The sequence below is a fragment of the Polypterus senegalus genome, chromosome 12, assembly GCF_016835505.1.
Source record: "Polypterus senegalus isolate Bchr_013 chromosome 12, ASM1683550v1, whole genome shotgun sequence".
NCBI classification, from domain to species: domain Eukaryota; kingdom Metazoa; phylum Chordata; class Cladistia; order Polypteriformes; family Polypteridae; genus Polypterus; species Polypterus senegalus.
Genome location: NC_053165.1, coordinates 163,694,768 through 163,716,517, shown reverse-complemented (window position 1 = coordinate 163,716,517; position 21,750 = coordinate 163,694,768). Strand labels below are relative to the sequence as shown.

Genomic DNA, 21,750 nt, shown 5'->3' with positions numbered 1-21,750 from the left:
AACTTGGTCTGCACGTGTTTAGCAAGACAAGCAAAAATGTTTAATAAAAATGTCATTTGTATGTAATGTATTGATAAACGAGCGAGGTCTGGCGCACTGTCGCAAAAATAAAGAAGCCCGAGAAAACTGACACTGACAGAGGGAGGCAAAGGCATGGCTGGGCGCTGAACTGCAGCACTTCAGGTTCTGAAGCAGCAGACCACCCTACATGCCCCCTGATGTACTGCAACATTCTTGTTAAAAGGTCTAAGACTGGCATTGTCAGTAAAACTGACACGTCTTAGTATTTTTGATGCCAGTAAGAGGAAGTCTTGAGTCACACATTTCACCAAATCTGTGGTCTCCTGTTAAAAGACGCCTCCTTGAAAAGTCAACTCGCCTGGAGGTCTTCAGACTTGACGGTCCAGCCTGCAAAGCCTTGACTTGACGCCTTTAGGAAAAGGTAATTCAGAATTTCTAATCTTATTTCTCAAGGTGCACGTGTGACAGATTGCAGTTGTAAATGTTAGAACTTATTCAGCAAGCTTTCAAAAGAATAAAACTGAAAAGTTAATAAATCCGTCGATGCCCGCGTCTGTGGTTTGTCCCACAGGTCTGTTCTTCTTATCGTTTACTTTCAAGCTTGTCTGCTCACCTTTGCTGTCCCAGTTTTGAGTCAGTGGCAGGACGTTATGATGTTACATCACCAGCACCTCCATTTTAAAGTTCTTTGCAGACAAATGAACTCTTCTTCTTTTCTTTTTTAAGCATTTTATTGAATTTATTAAAATCAAATAACATTCCATACAAGCAAGTCAAATTTTACAAAGCTAGGTTTGAATCACATCCACCCCAACCCAAGAGAAAGAGAGCTAAACCAACAGAGTAAGACTTTAATAGTAAGTAAATAAATAAAAATAAATAAAGGAAGAGAAACCACTTCCTCCATTTAAATGCTTCTTCTAAAATGTTACCGATGAGATCCTGCCAGGTTTTAAAAATGTTTAGCACAGATCCACTAAGTGAGAATTCAATTCTCTCCAATTTCAAATAATAAATAACATCAGTGACCTGCTGACTTAACAGAAGTGCATTAGGATTCGTCTAGTGGAGCGACACAAGTCTGTGTGCCAATAGCGAAGTGGAGGCCATGGCAGCTGTTAGTGGATTAGGAGGGATTGGGAAACCAAGGCTGGCATTTAAAGATTTTGATCCAGAATGATGTTAATTTGGTGCCCACCCAAAGCATGTGGCCCAGTGAGGCTGGAGCTCGATTGCCACTTCTGCAGGTTGGATGTTGCCCTGCTAGACATTTTGGACAAATCAATTCTTCTGATTCTTGACAACCCGTCTGCTCAGCTCTGTTCTGTTCTCCATCAGCAGTCACTCATTATGTCTCATGGTTGCCATTCCCTGAGGCCTGTGGTCGCCTGATTTTGTACTGAATGTTCTCGTTCATCCATTTTCCGAATCCCCTTTGTGCTTCACAGGGTGTCAGGGAGTAGAGGTCTATGCTAATTAAATTAGATGCAAGGCAGGAGCCAACTCAGGAACCACGTGAGACTGACAGACACAGGGGAGTCTGGGAGAATCAGGAGAGAAGCTCAGCGAGAATGAGGAGAGTATGAGAGGCCTGGATTTGAACGCGGGGTCCAGTGTGTGTGATGCTACAGGAGTAACTAACAGTGACAGCCCAAAACTGTATGTCGGACCTCGTCCTTCACTTGTAGTGAGTTGCATTATGGTGGAGCCCTAAAGCCTTCTGAGACTCCTCGTGTTGTTTTGTTCATTTCAGGTCTCACCACACAACATGCTCCTCTGGATGGTTTTGGCTGCTGTTTCCTCTGCAAATGGTAAGACTGGAAGAGATTAACTTAATTTTAGAAGTCGATTTCATTTTAAGACCTCCAGTTTATTCTTTTTGCTCACTATGATGTCAAATGCTCTGTGGGTTCTGCTGGCTGAGTGGCTCTTTATTCTGAAATGTGTTCATCTTGTAGCTTTGTGTTGTTCCTTTTTTTACTTTTTCATTTGTCCACTTCATCTTCTTTCTGCAACCCTCGGTAGCTGATTGACATGAAGATGCCCCCCAGTTGATGAAATCCCCTCACTGGTCCAGCTGAACTCCTCAAGTGTCTCTGGCCGCCATGACTTTGTTTGTCTCCTGGTGTCTTTATGAGCTTTTTAGGAATGTCGCAGATATAAAGATGAAAGTAAGCTGAGGTTGGTGTGCTCTGCTCAGCTCCTCACGCTTGTGTTTCACGTCTCGCTTGCAATCGTCTTTCTTGCTCAGCTTGATGAATTGTGTGAATTTTTAAAGTGATGTTCTGCTGTCACAGAAGGCTTTGTTACGTGTCTCAAGTTCGTTGAAGTGGAAAAGCAGTTTCTCATGCCCTGGTGCCCTTTCACAAAATAGAAATGCTGAGCAGGAGGCCTGCTGTCTCTAACACTAAACTTAGTCGTCAGCCTGTTAATCTGACGATGCGGGTTCGCTCCATGCGCCCATCTTCTGTCTAGGAGCCCATGAACCCGTTTACCGATGAGCTAAGCAGTGAGGCAACGACATAGCAAGGGGATGGTGAAAAAGTGCAACGTGCTTTCATTAAAACAACAACAAAAACAATGTTCAAATAAATAGTGCAGTGTCCAAAGTTCCAATAAATAAATAATCCATGAAATCAATTGTGAAACATGGAGGTTAAAATCCATAGAAAAAGTCTTCTTATAAACAACAAGGTTAAAATACAGCAAACCGAAACACAACACAAAGCCTGATGTCATCTTTTTACTTGCGGCTCCCCTGCTTCTACTTCAGCTGTTCAGTTCGCCTCTCCGATCCCTGGCTCCGGTAGGCTCCTCCTGACAGCGACTTGGGATCCACAGCGACCAGGGCGCCCACGCTGGGGAATACACTCCCCAAGTCCCGACTCCCACTGCCTTCCGCGGCCTTACTCCTTCCAGTCAATCCCACTCCATGATCACTCAGCGGGAGTGACTAGTGACTACTACTATTCCCCGGGTGTCGGTCCAACACCCAAGCTCACTGTTTAGGTGCCGCGTGATCCTGCACTCTCGCTCTCTCTATCTATCCACTGCTTCCTGCTTTTTCTCCTGCAACCTCCCATCCATTCTTTCTTTTCTTTCTCCCCTTTAGCCGACTTGCGCTTCTATTTAACTAGAGGGCATGGCAGCTGTGGCAAATCAGCAGCCACAGGAACAATCACGGATGTGGAGAGTCTCTCACCAGTGCACTTAGGTGAGAAATGGCCACATCGTGAATCGCCCTGAAACCCACTTCAGCCACACAACCACCACGCCTCCTCACCAAACTGCGAGCGCATTGATTATTTATTTTAAAACCGGCCTTTGACAGGATTTGTGGACCCGCTATACCACAGGGCAGTCTCATGCCTAGGGTATCAAGGAGCTGATGCCGCAGCTGCAACTATACTAGCAGAAGATGTTTCCAGTACTGTAATGCCATGGGAAAACGCGCTTAAGTCAGAAGGCAGAAGTAAGTAAAGTCAATAAGTAACACCGAAGATGCAGAATGATTCAGTCACAAACGATAGTAATCATTTTGTACAAGTTTAGTGCTAACTAGGATCCGTCATCTGCCATGTGTTTGACATGCCTGAACTAAGAAGAGGTAAGGAACGCCCAAGGCTGGCGTGTGAGTGAGGAGGGCCCTGTCCCGCTCCCCATGACCTGCTGCTTGTCCCTCAGATTCGCACAAATAGTTTTCTGCCACAAGTGAACTATGATACTTAACGAGATGAGAGAAGTCACAAAATCAACCAGAATATTCAAGCAAATTAAAGAAAAAACTCGATCTCAATCCGTTAAGTAGTTCTCTCGTGAAAAGCGGACAGACAGACAGACAGATTTTAGTTATGAAATATGAAATTGTTAAAATCTGCAAATAGTGCAGAAATGAGGCCTCCTTGTAATGTCAATGCTGAAGACACAGGCAGTGTGGTGCAGTGCTTAAGGATTTGGAGTTTGGACTTCAAACTTTGGATTCAAATTCTGTCTTACTGATACTGTGTGACCAGCAGCAAGCCACTTCACTCCTGCATCTGCTCAGACTGGAAACGCAAAGGAAATGAAACGTATCTCAAAGGCTTGGAAGTCACCTTGGAGAGAAGTGTCAGCCAAATATCTAAATACAGGACTCAATTATTTAATGTACACATGCACAGAGGCTTATAGAGTCACAAGTGAGGGAATCCCTTTTATTTACAGATAAGTCAACTAACTTTTTAACTTATCTGATATGACTTCAGACAGAGCAGCAGCAGAGGTCAGTTGATGTTGCAGAGGTTCACACAAACGAGTTCCTAGCCGAGCGCACCTTATCTGGTGTTTCGCTAACTTGTATGTTTTACAGATCAGAAGAGGCCGCTGGACGTGTAAAAGTGAAAAAAAAAAAAAGTGCCGATTATCCAGAATAAAACCAGTGACTGAGGTCAGACAGAATGTTTCTCTGATTTAAAAACACAATATATCCAGCAGGGGGCGTTCGCTTCCTGGGAATGAGTTATTTTGTAATTGTGGTGTGTTACATAACCTGACACTATATAGATATGATATTAATAAGTCCCTTAGTAAGAAATCACATAGGAGAAATAACTTACTGTGTTTAATGCCAGCTTACGCTGCATAACGGACGAAGGAAGCCGATGGCAAGAACCAAGTTCGGGAGTAGGGGTCTGATGTGTAGAGTCTGCCATTTTCGCTGTTGCAGTGGAAGGATTTTCCGGATCAGATGACGTTATCTCTCATCCGTCCTTTGGCTTCAAAGGTGTGCCGGGCAATGTGCCAAGGCTTTATACTCTTTCATGCTGACTTTGACAGATAATAAATAGTATCCAAAGGTCCTCAGTCTGACTGCCCGTTTCGCAGTCGTCTCTATCTGTCCTGTCCTATGTCACTCTACTTGCCGAGCAGTTCTATGTGGTGATCCCCTGTGCTAAATCTGGCTCTGTGTCAACAGTGTATGTGAGTGGAAAAAGGCAGATTTATTTATAAGATAGATTTGCACAGAACACAGTGACATATTAAATGTATGCTTATTACACACACATTGCTGAAACTTGACAATCCTTTACCAATGGGACTTTTTCAAATTTAAAAAATGAGTACAGCATGTTGTGTTAGTGACATCTTAAGAAAAACTAAACCTCTTTGTCTTTTAGACTACACTGACTCCTCCATCACTCTGCCTTTGCTTCTTCTACCATTTTTATCTCCAGTCTTGTCTTTACTTTCCCTTTCTTTTTGTTTCCTGCTCAGGCTTTCCTTTACGCTCGCGAAGAGTCAAACAGAAAACTGGACACCATCCGCACACTCACATGCAAGTGTGATCAGTGCCCATCTCCTCATTAAACATCTCAAGACCACACAATCCTGCACACATGGAGCCTGAGCCACAACATTAAAAAAAAAGAGTTTGGTTTAAATAAAAAGAAAAACTGAACAGAACAAAGGATCAGAAGAGATAAGGCCTTGGAATTCCATGTTAAAATGGTTAACCCCGAGTGTCTCTTTTAGGTTAAACTGCTATGATCGGATGTGCAGTGCTGAATAACACTCAGGACCGTATTCTGCTGCCATCTAGTGGATAAAAGAACATCATGCTGCAAAAAACTCATATTTTTATGCGCTCAGGTAACTCATCAATATGCATGAATGGGGCGGAGCCTTAAACTAAAACACACAATGGCATGTAAATGAGAGACTATAATGCCAGTTTTAGAACAAACTGAAAATGAAGTATTAGTTGAATTGAGTGATATGTAGTGTATGTGGAAATAAATATTGTTTTTTTTGTGTCCTTTTTATTATATTTTTACAGTTGTGAATGTTATTAAAGTTGCTGAAATTTAGATGAAGTAGAACAGGTTGGAGGGTTCATTGCTGCACCCACCACACAGCAAACCACCTGGATTGAAATCTGAGGACCATCCTTATCTGTACTTAACCTTTGGGAACAGAACTAAAATGACAGACTTTACATTTTATACACATTTGTATTTTGCAGATAACAATAAACGGTGGGTCGTTTATGAGACGATGACGATCTGCGCACTCGAGGGATCAACTGTGACGATTAACTGTGAATACAAATATCCAGAATATCATACTGTGAAAAAAGAAATGTGGTCATATGGGCCTGACGCAAACAAGAGAGATCCTGATGGAGAAACCCTCGTGTATCGCACAAATGAGACTAAAGTGTCCAGCAGTCACTCAAAACGAGTTCAGTTCTTGGGGGACAAAAACAAGAAGACCTGCTCAGTGAAGATAAGCAACGTGATCAGAGAGGACAGCGGCTACTACAAGTTTAGATTTGAGGGGAAAGATAAATGGACACAAGTGCCAGGAGTCAACGTGACAATCACAGGTGAGATAAGAGATGTTTGTGTGGGTTTTATTGAGGGTCTCGCCATGGTGAAGAGCACCAGGAATCCCAGCCCTGTTTGTGACTGTGATAAGTTTGCACGTTTTCATGCATTTTTGCCTGTTTTTAATCCTCAGCTCCTTACATCACATTAATGGCTGAATCAGAAATATCCTGGCATGAGTTAATATGACGTGTTGCTCAGTGTGTTCTCAGATCGGCGGCTGTTCTCTCCACACTTGGTCCTTGTCTTGTGCCCAGTACTCCTAGATAGTCCCCTGATTAAAGATGTAAAGCCCTGAAAAGTGTCTCTGATTCATATAAAGGACAATTAATATCGATTTTTTTCAATGATTTGGGATATTGAGTCCTAAATTACTCCATACACCAGACACAAGAAAGATAACACGTTCAGCACAATGTCTTACAATGAACAATAATGTATTAAAGGACATCATCTCAGTATGATGCAAGACCACCAAATAATGCAAACCCTCACCCTAACAGTTACTTTATAGACCAACACATGAAAAACAGAAATAACAATAAGCAGAAGATGAAAACCGCAGTCCTTCTCATCAATGACCTGGCACAGGCTTCTGTACAAGAGGTCCGTTATGTAAAAGAGAGATAACAAGTCCTCCTCTTCCACTGTCCTCACCATTTTTTTACGCTCTTACATTTCTTCAGGCCACTTTGATTCTTTAGGTCAGACTTGTTTATCAGCCAGCTCCTCGCCGATTTCCTTACTTTGTTTCCCTGTCGCCACCATCCACGTCCCTGTTGTTATTAGTTTCTTTCATCAATCGGCCCACTCAGGACCTTTCCAAATAATGTGCAGTAATTCCCGAGAGGTCACAGATAGCCAAATTCATCAAGGCGTACTGTATGTATTGAAAACCTGACGGGAATACACACAAAACATCTGGCAGGCAAACCATATTAGTGAGGTCGCTATAAACCCATTCAGTAAACCAGTTTGTTCATCTTATTAATTCATTCAGGTGTTTTCAGTTTTATGTTTTTTATTCATAACTACCTGTGCCTCTCATTTAAATAATCAGTGTAGACCTCAGTGTTAACGTTTTCAGCACACCATCAATTGGAACGTATTTTGTAAAATGCATGTAGTGATAAAATGCTTTTGATTTGTCATTCCAACAGATGGTGCATCACAAGCATTTGTATTGTAGTTGTCATTCCAACAAGTGGGACATCATGAACATTTGTAGTGATAAAATACCTTCCTATAAATATTTGTGATGCGACATCTGTTGGAATGACAGTGACACAGCCACCGGAAAGATGTACAGATACACAGACACTTGTCTTTTATTGTATTTAATAAACCAACTTCTGTCTGTCCGGCAGTTACTCTTTCTTGGATGTATTCAGCGTTAATATTTGCCATGCAGGGTGACCGTCTGGTTGCTATCTCCCTGTTACATGCCATTTGGAATGGGATTTGAAAAAGCAGCACTAATGTGTGTGATGCGCCATCCATTGCATACCAGAGACATAGCAACCAGATGGACACACAGACACATATCCTTTAATTAAGGTGGCCACTATTAATAAAATATCTTTACAGTGCATTACAAATTAAGAGCACCTCTGATGAACTCTTTTGACATTTTCATAATAATAACTAGGGGGCTTCACCACCTAACAGCTAATGTGTGGTGAGGCCTGCGCTACGTGCCAACAACTTTGCGTCTCTGCTGCTCGCGTATGTGGAATTCACTTTCACCAAACAACAAATCTTTTAATTCTCACGGATACGTCTCTTCATTGGGTTGAAACGCGACTTTTCCCTGATGGCAACACAAATTAGATGATCTACAAGTCTCCAACTTAATGTTTAAAGCCAAACAATATCTTCATAGTTCTGTCATATGTGGATGAAGACTTCAGACCAGACAGCAGGTGAGGTTATATAGTAACTTTATTTTGCAGCGTCACAGTGAGAAGACGTTCAGAAAAGCAGACAATCAATATACATGACAGCGTCAGGGCTCTTCTGAACCCCGTCTGTTGGGTGGGGCAAAGTTTTCATACCCCTAGAATGCGTGATTTAATATCATTATGAAATGTAACAGTCGACACGTTTATTATACACAATCCTTGAGCCCCTTCAACACCCCTTGTGCAACTTGATTTCTTGGCCCCTTTGTTATGGCGTTCAGATGTAAACTAAGGGACAACGTGATAAGGCAGACTCATGTGTGGAATGTTAGACCTTGAGTCCTTGGCACAAATATTTTCCTGTTTTGCTCAGCAAAGCATGCTTTTACATAATGTATGGTTTCGTAAAGCTTACTTCTCAGACATGAATTAGTACAAAAGAACGAAGAGAACATTCATCTTCCACACATATCACCTCAGTTCATATATTCGATCTCTTTTCGCTTTTGCCTGTTCATTAATATCGCACTGACTTTTGATTCCGTGTTTGGAATTAGATCGTGACAACACAACGTATTACTGCCCGTGAGTGAATATCGTTTCTTTCTCTCTACACGAACTGTGTCTGACGATAGCATTCACACAAATGAGAGATGATTGAACCGTGTGCGTGGTTGTAAATGTTTTAGATGTACTCAGAACTTTTCCAAGTCTCTTTGCATAAATTCTTGTCTCGCGGGGCTTAACATTTTCTCTCACGGGATTTCACTTTCACCAAACAAAACTTTTAATTCTCGATGATAGGCCTCTTCATTGGGAAGAAACACTACTTTTTTTTGCCTTGATGGCAACACAAATTAGACGATCTACACGTCTCCGACTTAAAGTTTAAATACGAACAATATATTTGATCTCTTTCCGCTTGTTATTTCACAGAGTAATAATTTCCATTTGTTTGCGCTCATGTGATTTTTACTAACTTTTTTTGAGACTTCAAATTGCCGTACTTCCATTATCTCTAACCTGCTCTGCATGTGTATCGCGCCAACGTTTTTGAATTCTTTACGACATTCTACTTTGTCATCTACTCTTTGTCTTTTATTTCCGTGGTTACATCTCTTGGCACAAAGTCTCGTCTCGCAGGACATGAAAGTGTTTCTCTGAGAAAGTCACATCTCATCTCCTTCCACTTTTTTTTTTATAATAGAGAGATAATAATAATAATAATAATAATAATTGTTATGTTGCGTGATACTTCATTTCATAAATACACACAAACTTTTTCTGTAATGGTGCGGAGTATCCAGACACTCATTTCTTTATTGCATTCACCAACAACAACTCCAGGGTGCACCACCTATACTATATCTTGTTTGGTGCCACCTACTGGTTACTATCGGCATTGCAAAACATGTAGTTTAATACAATACATAACACTAATAATAATAATAATAATAATAATTCTTTACATTTATATAGCACTTTTTTGCTACTCAAAGTGCTTCAATGAGTGAGGAGTCACATCAACCACCTTCAATGTGTAGCATCCACTTGGACGATGCAATGGCAGCCATATTTTTGCCAGTACTCTCACCACACATTAGCTGTTAGGTGGTAAAGTGGACAGAGATAGCTCTTTTGATATGTCTGTCAAAAAGGCTGGCACATTTGTTGAAGAGATGCGGGCGCAAATGCCAGGGCATCCAGTAACAGAGCAGCACCTTCAGCAACTGTCACATCCAAGTTTGTTCATTCTATGGAAGAACAATAAGCCACAATAGTTTAATTTAATACAAGGAGGTCTTCATTAGCCTTCATGCTGATCCAGAACTTTAATATTAACATCCTGAATGCCCAATGGACACTGCGCACCCTCTGTATAGCTTTAATAATCAGCCAACCTTCTCTTAGCTACGTCATAACTCAATCCCAGACATCTGAGTCCATCCCAGACTGGGTCACCTTTTGGTGACCCTTAGTTAGCAAGCATATTATCAGCTTAGATCACGAAGTGTCTTATTATTAACAGCCTGTCTTTAAACTCCAAGATACTCCATTAACGAAAACAGGTCATACATCACACCATCCTCATCTAACACCGATGGCCGCCTGTGTTTTGGGTACGATACACTTAATGTGGGCCTGCAAAGGTACAAATGTGATTAAAACTGACAAGAAAATCAAGTGGCATGAAACTGTTTAATGCACATGGAACCAACTCTTCATGACGTATGATTAAACAACAAAGTATATCTTGCTAGGGATAGGATTTAAAGCTAACAGAGCAGAATACAAACCTCGACTAGAGACGTACTGCATATCCAGAGAAATGGAGCTGATATTCTAAATTGGTGAGGTTTTGGCAATCATCTTCAACCTGTAATACACGAACATGATAGACAGTGAATGCACTTCTCGTGTCTGGGAATGACACACTTTCAATCTGACCTCCTGGTCTCAGTGACACAGAAGGAGCCCCTAGTGAGGAAAATCCACCATGACCTACGTATGGCACGTTTTACCATGTGTGGTGTTTTTATCTGATCTGTGAGATGGACCTACTTCTTCAAAGTTATACAGTAAATGATGGAGCACTAAATCTGAAAATGTTCTTTTCAACTGCTGACCACCTCTTGGACTTGACTCAATTGGTGGAATGGATGCTTGAACCATCTTGTCCATTTATCAAGAAGTCTCTGACTTGCTAATCAACTCAACTCATCCTTTTTTTATTGACATTCATCCACATATCTTATATATAAACGTCTACACATGGAAGTGTGTGTGTCTGTCTGTCCGGCCTGGAAGTGTGAGGCTACAGTATGAAGCTCAAAGAAAGCGATTCTGTCACCAAATTGAAACCGTTGAGAAAAGAGAAACTTTAACTGCTAATACACATGTGAGGTGAGCACATCAGCAAAACGAAACCTCAGAGGAGAAAGAAACTCACTTATCCACTGATAGACAGCGGAGGTGAGCACGTCGGCAAAATGAAACCTCCGAGGAATGAGAACCTTGCTTAGCCGCTGATAGACAGCGGAGGTGAGCACAAACAAAACTGCCGAGGAACTTAACTTAAACTTTAACTTTAACTTAAACTTGAGAAACCAAGCCACTGCTTTCTTCAAACGATGCCAATCCGAAAAGTAAGTGATTAGTTTGTTGATGGGTTCGGTCGCCTCTTCTACTCTTGTCATGTTAACTGCACAAATTTTAACTTCTGGATCATCTTCAAAAAGTGAATCATTCAGTTGATCTGGTCTTTTTGGCCATTCACGTTCTGACTTCAATAGGAAACTTGGACCTTGTGACCATGTGGTGCTCTTGAGAAAGTTTTCTATATTTAGCCCTCTAGAAGCTTGATCAGCCGGATTAAGGACAGATGTGACATACCTCCACTGTGAAGGTTGTGAATGATCTCTGATCACGGAGATTCTGTTGGCAACAAAGGTCTTGAATCGAGTGCTTTCATTTGAAATGTATTTTAGCACCGTGGTGCTGTCAGTCCAAAATGTAGATTCTTGTAAAGGCATTTGAAGCTCACCTTTAAGCATTTTGTCCATTTTTATTGCCACAACGGCTGCTGTCAGCTCCATTCTTGGAATCGTGACCTGCTTTAATGGTGCAACTCTTGACTTGCCCATCAGGAATGAACAATGCCTTTTGTCATCTTCGTTGGTTAAAACAAGGTAAGTGACAGTGCCATATCCATCTTCACTAGCATCTGCAAAATGGTGCATTTGTGCTGTCTTTATGGTTCCAAACCCAATAGGTTTGAAGCATCTGTTCACATTATAGTCTGTAAGTAACTTCAAATCATCCATCCATTTTTTCCATTTCTGAAAGTGTTTGACTTCTACTACTTCATCCCACCCAAATTTCTCTTTGCATAAGTCTTTTAGAATAAGCTTTGCTGGCAGTAAGACGGGTGCTAGGAAACCAAGTGGATCATAAACTGAGCTAACAACAGACAGGATACCACGCCTTGTAGCGGGCTTGTTTGGCAATTTAATCTGAAATTTGAAACTGTCAGTTTCTGTGCACCACTGGATGCCCAGGGCACGCTCTGTGGGAAGGAGACTGTGGCTCAAATCTAAGTCCTTTTGTTCATGAGCTCTGTCTTCTTCAGGTATGGACAATAAAACTGCTCTGTTGTTACTCACCCACTTAGTCAAATGGAATCCCCCTTTGAGACATAGAGCTTGGAGGTCCTTTGCCAGCTTTATTGCTTGTTCTTCTGTTGTCACTGACCTTAAACAGTCATCCACGTAGAAGTTGTTGAGTACGGTGTTAACAGCTTCCTCAGGAAATGTATCTCTGGCATCTTCGGCTGTTCTTTTCCTTCGTTGACGAGTTCTGTAGTATCTTCTGTTCCCGAATGGTAGATTCCAGTTCAGGCCTTAGATAGCTAGCAAGTTTTCTGACGAAAACTTAGTCGCTCATACACAACCAATACGATTGATGGATTGAAGTGCCAGAATCCATGGTTTCTAGGAGCCCAGGCCTTTTACAGCGTGGGCTTACACAGCTATGACGTATATAGTTGACCAAAATTCCGTTCCTTGCATACACCATAACATTACCAAAACTGGTGCAACAATACAATGCAACAAAACAAAAGACGCAGGACTATGAAGCTCGAACAACGCTCGACATCCACATTAAAGTGCAGAGTGTAAAGTGACAGCACATAATCGACCGTGTCTCTGACATAGTTAGCTCATCATTGGATCCTAGTATTTTTCAGATTCCTTAAATCATTATTTAAGAAAAAAACATCTTGATGGTGCCGTCTTACAGAATTTTAGTCCTTTTGCCAACCTCCCATTTTTAAGTAAAATTCTTGAAAAAAGTATTTTAGCGACAATATGATATAATTTACATTCAAAAAGCCTTGGATTGAGTAGCACATAGAAGATTCATTATGAAAGCTGGAGGTTGCTGACATCAGAGGTAACTTAAAAAACTGGATCTCAAGTTGGTTAACCAGCAGGAGACAAACAGTTCAGAGATGAGATGAGGTGATCAGTGGAGACCCTCAGGGCTCTGCCCCTGGACCCTCACTTTTTCTGATTTGCATGAATGATATCAATTCTGGTGTAGTTAATGAAGATGACACAAACATCAGAGAGACAGCAGATACTGAAGAGGCAGAAAAAAGAATTCAAACAGTCCTGGACAAGCTTCAGAACTGGGCGACCATTTGGAAAATGAAGTTTAATGTAAGAAAGTGCTAAGTGTGGGCGAAAGGAACATCTCTATATCTATAAAATCCAATGTCTGTCTGTCTTTCTGTCTGCTTTTCACGAGAGAACTACTTCACAGATTTAGTTTGGGGTTTTTTTCTATAATTTGCTTGAACATTTGATTTGTGTTTTATGTGTTTTGTCTTTCAGAGAAGAGTAACATAAATTCTGCATTGTATGCCTTCCTGGCCATTTTTATCCTGGCTGGATTTGCTTTGGCGGTTTTCATATTTTTAAGGTAAGGAATAGTCCCTGGCAGTAATTTAAAAATTTGGAAGCCAATCAGCATTTCTTTCTATGTTCTTCACAGAAACTGTGATGTGTGACCTACGGTCGTGTCACATTACAATTTTCATTCGAGACTTCGTTAACATCACCTTAGTGAGTCGGGGGGCAGCAGCACTGCACTCCCCGCGAAGGCTGGTGGCGTAGTCGGACATACGCAGTGACTCAATTCTCAACAAACTCCAACAAAATCGGACAGACCTGATTTGTCCTAAGTCTTGGGGGCGGGCTCTGTGTGTGTGTGTGACAGGTGACAACCAATGAGTGCTCAGCTTGAAGTACAATGTATATCATGCAGCGATGAGGAGCATCAGTGTGTTGGACCTCACAAACAAATGAGAGGCTTGTCTACCTGATGTCTCACATTTTATGGACCGTGATAAATAAATAAATAAATAAATAAATAAAAGAGCAGAGATTATGGCTGAACTTTTCATCCTGGAAAACATTCATACAACACCAGCTTAGTCAGGCAGCACGTTATTGGATGTTGGAAAAAAGAGATGAGCGTGTGATACTTTGAAAATATTAAAACATGACAGAAAGTCATCACGGAGTTGTCACATTTTCCATGCTTTCTGATTACTCAGCATGTCATGTGACATCTGCAGGCAAAGAAATTAGCAACTGCACTCTTCAAGTTTGGCATCCCCTCCAACTCAAAAGTCATGCAATGCGATGCCAGCTTAACTTGCTGATATGGGCTTCCTCGATGGGCATAGAATGGGTGATTGGAAAATCCTGAACTCTTACGGAAGGTGACAGAAGAAGATTATTTTGTTTTAATGTGCCATGAATACTTTCTTTTAAAAGAGATTACTTGAACCTTTTTCCGGTTTCTTTGTGGTGGTGGCCTGCGCCACCTCCACCTACTCAAAGCTTCATGATGCTCCAACAATGATGGACGGATTAAAAGGAAGAATTCTACGTGACCATCATCATCATCAAGCCCTTCCGTGAGAACCCTAAATCCAAAGAGGACTGTTTCATTTATGTTAGGTAGAATGTCCAGAGGGGACTGGTCAGGTGGTCTCTTGGTCTGGAATCCCTACAGATTTTATTTTTTCTCCAGCCGTCTGGAGTTTTTTTGTTTTTTCTGTCCCCCCTGGCCATTGAACCTTACTCTTATTCGATGTTAATGTTGATTTATTTTGTTTTATAATTGTGTCTTTCATTTTTCTATTCTTTAATATGTAAAGCACTTTGAGCTACTGTTTGTATGAAAATGTGCTATAGAAATAAATGTTGTTGTTGTTTTTGTTGTTGAACCTGTTAGACAAGTCACAGGTCCCTAGAGACGTGAGGTGACAGCACAAGTCACTGAGATCCTCCTAAAAGTAAATTTAATGTTACATTTACATTTGGGCACCTTTCTCAAAGTGTTAACTGATGACATTGGACTGGTGGTCCGCCTCGCTGTGACAGATGGCACCTCCTCTTAGATCTCATTCATTCAATAAAATTCAATTTTACCGCAGGGCAGTTGTTTAACATTTTAAAGATTGGAAGTTTGTTCAAACCTGAGAGTTTGACTTTAAATAACACAATCACTCAGTGACAAAGGAAACCGATGGCCGGTCTGGTCAGTTATGACCCTCTATGAACACAAATCCTGATCTTTAGTCCAATCAGTTACGTCCACCCGTCATTTTTTGCTCTCCTACTCGTTCTTCACCGTCTACAGCTGATCACCACATAATATCACACTTGAGGCTCCTCTTCCTCCTCACCACAGCAGATGTCACTAACTTTAGATCAGTGGAAATGGCCGAACCTCATCAGAACTCTTTGTCTCCCGTCTGACATGCAAATCTTTTAGCATTTCTGCATCACGTTTATTTTATTTTACTAGACGAGTCAACGTGTAGAGTCTAAAGAGTACAAACCCTCTTATTTGTTTTGCACCCTGCTGTTTTCTTAAACTTGCAACTTATCCCAGTGGTGGCGGGCTGGTCTTGTGGCCTTGGAGCCCCTGCAGATTTTGTTTTGTTTTTTTTTTTTTTCTGCAGCCCATCTAGAATTTTGTTTCTTGTTTGTTTGTTTTTTTCTGCCCTCCTGACCATCTGACCTGACTTTATTTGTTGTTTGTTACTTAGTATTGCCTAATCTTAAATTCGTTGTTTTAATAAATGTTTCTTTCTTGTAAAGCACTTTGGGCTGCTACACCGTTTGTATCAAAATGTGCTCTAGAAATAAGTATTGTTGATGTTGTTACCGTAGTGACCACCGCCTCAAGTGCACAGATGCATTATGTTCCAGTTGTTCATATGTATATTAGGGTAAATAAAAAGAAAATTTCATTTGAAAATTATACGGTAACCATAATGGATAGAAGCTCACGCAACACAACACGTAATGGCTTATGGGTAGTTTAAACACGCACAACACTGCACTCTGCCATTAGTGTAGTCCAACCAGGCTCAAATGAACATTGACACTCCGCTGTTGGATGACACCATCGTTGAACAACATGCCGTTATACGATTTCTTTGGGCCGAGGGAGTGAAACCTGCTGACATTCACCAGTGGATGTTGTCTTGTGCAGATCACTCAGCTGTTTGGGTGCCCATCTTGTACTAAAATGAAGGGACCCCAAGTCACTATGCACCAGGTCAAATGTGCAGCAACAGTGGGCAGCGTAATGCATCAGTCTTCTCTGATGAAGGCATTCGCCATGTCGACGCAGGCTTGTTTGCGTGATGTTGATGGCCGGCCAGGTCGAGCTTCATCGGTGACGCTTGTTCTTCCTGCTTTAAAGCTTTCTGCCCATTCATAAACTTTTTTGTTGAGTTGTTGTTTTCACTTCAGTACTGAGCCAACATCCTTTGGTGAATTTCAGCAGGTTTCACCCCCTCAGGCTAAAGAAATCTCACAACAGTGTCTTCTTCAATGATGGTGCTAAATTGGAGAGTCCATGTTCATTTGGCCTTGGCTTCAACTCGACTAATTCACCGTGTGTCTTCAAACTACCCATAAGCCATCATGAGCGTGTTGTATTGCATCAGCTTTTATCTGTTGCGGTTACTTTGTAATTTTCCCCTCGTATACTCTTGGCGGACAGTTGGGTTAACTAATCAACTGAAGGTCGCTTTACGGAGTCCTTAGTGAGCATTAAATCAGCTTCAGTGTTGTGTATCCAATAATCCGAACCCAGTCCACACTCATGCGCGTGTCCGATGGCTCTTGTAATGTCCACTACTACTTGACATTGGTACTCTTTGATTGACAGGAAGAAGACCAAGAGGACACATCAGCAAAACGGGGACATCCAAAGAAACAAAGAGGTGCAACTTTAATTTTTTTGCCTTTTCATTTTCTTTTTGAAAATCTAAGGAAACATGAAGAGGAAGAGCAAACTCCACATACACAAGGGGTAGGCCAGGATCCGTCAGAAGGCAGTGCTTAACACCTCCTTCCACAATCCAACGATGTCCATGTCTGGCTCACTGGTGACTCTACATTTTTATTACATTAACTGTTTCAGAGCTGATGTTGACTTTTGTCGAAATTCAGGGGTAGAGGATGGTAATCGGCTGTAAACTGCGCCAAAACCCGCCCTTACTTTTTAGTTCAACTCTCTTTGCTTGAAGGAGAGTTACGTAGCTGTGTTGATTTGACCTTGTGATTCCCTATGTCTGCAAACAGCCTCTAAAATGTAATCGACATCTCACCGAGACTAACGCAAATGTGCAAAGCAAAATACCCCATGGGCATTTTACTTATTATTGCTGAATCGGATTCTGAGTTTAATGCAAGTGATCTGGGGATGGATATCGAAAACGAAAGTGAGGTACCAGCATCAGCCTATCGGTCCCCAGCTGATCGTGGTGCTGAACACGTTCATGTAGCTGATATGCTTACAGCAGCGTTCGCCTAGGAGGACCACCGCTTATGACGACAAGAGCTACAAACCATATTGCGTCACACTGCAAATGCCACCGTCGCCCACCTGCTGTGCGAAGATGGAGAGGTAGCCAGCCCACCAAGCATTCCTGCTGGCCATCAAGCCGACCCTGCGCAGCCACTGCTGCCAGAGATGCCAAACAAACGCCAACAGCAGCCACAGCACGCAGCAATAGACGATTTATGTTGGTCTATGTGTGACACCAGTGCATTGTGTGCTTTTTCAGAGTTTTTGGAAAAAATATTCAGCTTTCAAAGAGTTAATGTTTCAGTCATTTCAGCCAATTGGAAATGTTACTGGAGCTGTCACTTGTCACTACCACTCACTGTCCTTGGTGCCCTTCACTATTTCAGTATCATTACAGCCTGGTGGCACTGTGCTTACAGCTGCTGTCTCACAGCCCTGAACTTCTCAGATTGGACCCCACCATCTGTGTGGAGTTTGCACGTTCTCCATGTGTCCTTTGGCTTTTCCTCACTCAGTCCCTAGATGATTGTGTTCTGGAGATAAAAGGCCCTCATTTTCATGTGTGTGCATCGGCTGTGTGTGTTAGTGTGCTCTTGTGATGAACTTCCATCCTCATCCAGCTTTTGTTGTGTTATTGCATGCAGAGCTACGGGGCTGGGCCTGAGTCATGTCAGTGGTCATACGGTGTATGACATGGTGTGCATGCATTCATGGATTTGTTGGTTTATTTTTACAGATTGTCAAAGATACTGTTTATCAGGAAATGTCTGCACCCAAAGAAGAAGAAGGAGAAGATGAGAAAACTTTGAATTACATGACTGTGCAGTTTAAGGCTCACCCTACCAAAATGTAAGCAGCACCTTTATAAATCCAACGTCTCATTTTTGTCATCCAAACATCTGTCTTCCTCACCCACTTGTCCAGGAATGAATCACAGGGCAGCTGGAGACTTCCATAGCAGGCACAGGGCACAAGGACAATAACAGAAACCTGCCTAAATAACCAAGAGGGTGATGAGTAGAACTTAGAGGGGTACACAGGAAGGAGAGACAGAACAGAAAAGGAGGTGGGGTTGCTGTTTACCTCAAACAGAATTTAAAAGCAAGTCCTCTTCAGTTGGACGATGAGCCCCATCTTAGTGAGGACATCTGGTATCGTCTGGAAGGCTTTAGGGAAAGAGGCCACCTAATGCAGACAGTAATTTCAATGTAAATCCTATTAGTAACATTAAAAAGGCAAGTTTACCGGGCCAGTTCTCTTCTAGACTGTCCTAATGTTCTAATGTATCAGTTATTTAAACTCTACATGCTCTAATAATGAAGCACAGCACCCCCTTGTGCTTGTCAGTACAAATGGCACATCTTTAGTCACACACATTAAATGTGTTCATGATAAGAAACCATTAAAGGCAGCATCTTTTAGAGGGGAGGACAGTAAAGTGAAGATGTGTAAGGCTGAAGATGACCTGAATGGGAACAGCCAAATCTCAACAGCTCACTTAAAACCGTCAACCACCGCAGAATGAGCAGATTGACTTCTCAAGGACTTCAGATCATTTTATGGTTTTTATTTTTCACTTGCAGTAAATTAGGGTTAGGGTTGAGCTCATCGATCGTAATAAAGTGTCCAAACTAACCTAAAGGTGAGTTCTGGAGGTCATTAAGGTCCTACTCTCTACCACACTACTTGGTCTACGTGGCTGTGGTTCTCTGTGTAAAGAAAAACTTTCTAACATTCGTGTGAAGTTTATCCATAACAAGTTTTCGCTTTCTGGTTGAACTCATTTTGAAGTAACCTTACTGATCCACTGGACTAATTCCTTTCATAATTTTATAAATCTCTATTATCCTAAACTAAAAAGGTTCAGCTCCTTCAGTCTCTCCTCATAGCTCAACCCACTATAATCAGCTCTTAATTTAACTCCTCTGGACTTTCTCCAGCACTGCTTTGTCTCTTTCATGGTGTTATCTGATTAATCCTAGAAAAGCTTCACACTGAAAGATCTTTTTTTCTTAACATTTTATTTTGGAACCTTAGAAAAAGTCAGACGAGGACAGGCCATCGGCCCATCACAGCTCACCAGTCCTGTCCACTTAATTCTTCTAAAAAAACATCAAGTTGAGTTTTGAAGGTCCCTAAAGTCCTACAGTCCACCACAGTACTTAGTTGCTTATTCCAAGTGTCTGTGGTTCTTTGTCTAAAGAAAAACTTCTTAATGTTTGTGTGAAATTTCCCCTTCACAGGTTCCTAACTGTGTCCCCGTGTTCTTGATGAACTCATTTTGAAGTCACCATCTCGATTCACCGGACTAATTCCTTTCATAATTTTAAACACTTCAGTTAAGTCTCCTCTTAATCATCCTGGCTGAACTGTTTTAACTCATATTAATAGATGGATGGGGAACTTCTTTCAGTTCCTTTTCTCCTTTCATAAGTTAATATATTCAGAGTGGCTATATGCAAGTAGTGGCTTTATTAGATATTTATTCAATTGGTACTTTTTGGATATGACTCTATTTTGTGAAAATGTTATGTTATAATTAGTCACAGAATAGCACTAACACACGTCACTCAAGGCCATTGTCACTTCACTTGAATTGCAGTCTGCCGTCTGTGAACAGCATTGAGCCCCCACAATCCTCTTTGTGCTCCGTGTTTAACGCCATTGTAAAGTGCTGTTAAAAAGTGCATAGTTAATGGAGTCTACCGACACATGGACTTGAATTCGGTTATTGTTGTAACTTTTAAACTTGACTCTTTATTACAAAAATATTTAATAAGCAAAAATGCAATAATTGACTCATGGATGAAGCAAATAAAAAACATAAAATACTTTAACTTAGCTATTGGTTAACTTACTCTCTGTATGTCATGCTTTGCTGCCATTGGCTAATTTGTTTTTAATTTGTTTAGAATAAAAGCAAATGAACAAAACAAGAAGGCTGAAGACAACAATGGGGGCGTCATCTACAGCTCAGTATGTACAAAGTGATAAGTTGCGTGTCTGCGTCTTTGAACTCTGAGGGTGAAAGAACAACCGGATTTGAAGGAAAAATCACAGGACTGTCAGCGTTAGTGTAGTGACAAGCGGATATCCAAAATCTGAGAAGAGATCGAAGAACACTTTAATGTCCTCCGTACTGTAAGTGCATGGCGGCCAGCTACGATGACTCTGTGACTGTCATTCATGTCCATTCTGTTGTAATACAGCCAGGGTTGTTAATGTGGCTCGAGATTATTACTTGGTTTATTTGATTCTTTTGTTATTATTTATAAATATTTTTTTCATGTTATGTTGTTTTTGTTTTGTCTTTATATTTATGTAATATGATTTGTTTTTTTCATCTTTGTTGTTATGTTTTACATTACCTCCTCTATCTACTATTTTATTTTTATTTTGCTCTCTGCCCTACTGCCTGTATGTAGAGCCTGAAGAGGCGGGGCCACCTAATTATGCAGCTGGGGGTTCCTGGCTGCCCCCAACAATGAGGAAGGCTCAACAGATTCAGGATCGCACCTTCGTCTAGAAGCCTGTCGTTGTCCTTTCATCTTCTGTTTGTTCAATGATTTTCTGCTTTTGACCCCTGCTCATTTAACCAGAGTCCCACCCCCTCCACCTGATTGGTCCTCTTTTGTGTCAAGAGCATTTTGATGGATGTAGGTCCCGCCCAGAGCCCCACCCCTCCACCTCATTGGAAGTGGAAAAAATGTATCTTATTCTGGTCTGTGAAATGTACTTCTGCATAAAAAAGCCCAATGTATCAGGAGTATGGTCATTATGAATAGTTAATAAAGAAAAGAGAAAACAGAACACCATCTGCCATTGTCCTATGTCTTCTGAAAAACAATAGGTGAATTTTGAACATCATGTATTGTGACTGGTTAACACTGTGGACACATGCACTGCATCTCCATCATATTGACCTTTAAAGAATAAATATTATAGAATCTTTTACTCTCTCCATTACAATATCCATAGTACCCAGCAGAAAGTTTGACAATTAAGTGAAGACCATTTAGTTTGCCAGACTCATGTGAGTAGCGATCAGGTCCATATTCTAA

At 41.3% G+C, this 21,750-nt stretch overlaps 1 protein-coding gene across 2 annotated transcripts; it reads left to right on the top strand.

Moving 5' to 3' along the window:
• Nucleotides 1-374: 374 nt before the first annotated feature.
• LOC120541043 (B-cell receptor CD22-like) lies at nucleotides 375-20,924 on the top strand. Of its 2 annotated transcripts, XM_039772306.1 has the most exons (7): nucleotides 375-442; nucleotides 1,775-1,832; nucleotides 6,023-6,385; nucleotides 13,684-13,771; nucleotides 17,048-17,102; nucleotides 18,426-18,538; nucleotides 20,602-20,924. In XM_039772306.1, exons 2-7 carry the CDS (start codon nucleotides 1,790-1,792, stop codon nucleotides 20,678-20,680), a joined length of 741 nt encoding a protein of 246 aa, XP_039628240.1. In that variant the 5' UTR covers nucleotides 375-442; nucleotides 1,775-1,789; the 3' UTR covers nucleotides 20,681-20,924. The 2 variants fall into 2 exon arrangements, with proteins under 2 accessions (XP_039628240.1, XP_039628241.1); XM_039772307.1 differs by lacking the exons at nucleotides 375-442; nucleotides 1,775-1,832 and adding an exon at nucleotides 5,566-5,649.
• Nucleotides 20,925-21,750: the final 826 nt, after the last annotated feature.

Excerpts from the sequence above, each read along its gene's own strand:
- LOC120541043 (XM_039772306.1), top strand. The coding sequence starts at position 1,790 with ATGCTCCTCTGGATGGTTTTGGCTGCTGTTTCCTCTGCAAATG. Across the intron at positions 6,386-13,683 it reads AGTCAACGTGACAATCACAG|AGAAGAGTAACATAAATTCT; the intron begins GTGAGATAAGAG and ends TTTGTCTTTCAG. Across the intron at positions 13,772-17,047 it reads GCGGTTTTCATATTTTTAAG|GAAGAAGACCAAGAGGACAC; the intron begins GTAAGGAATAGT and ends TTTGATTGACAG.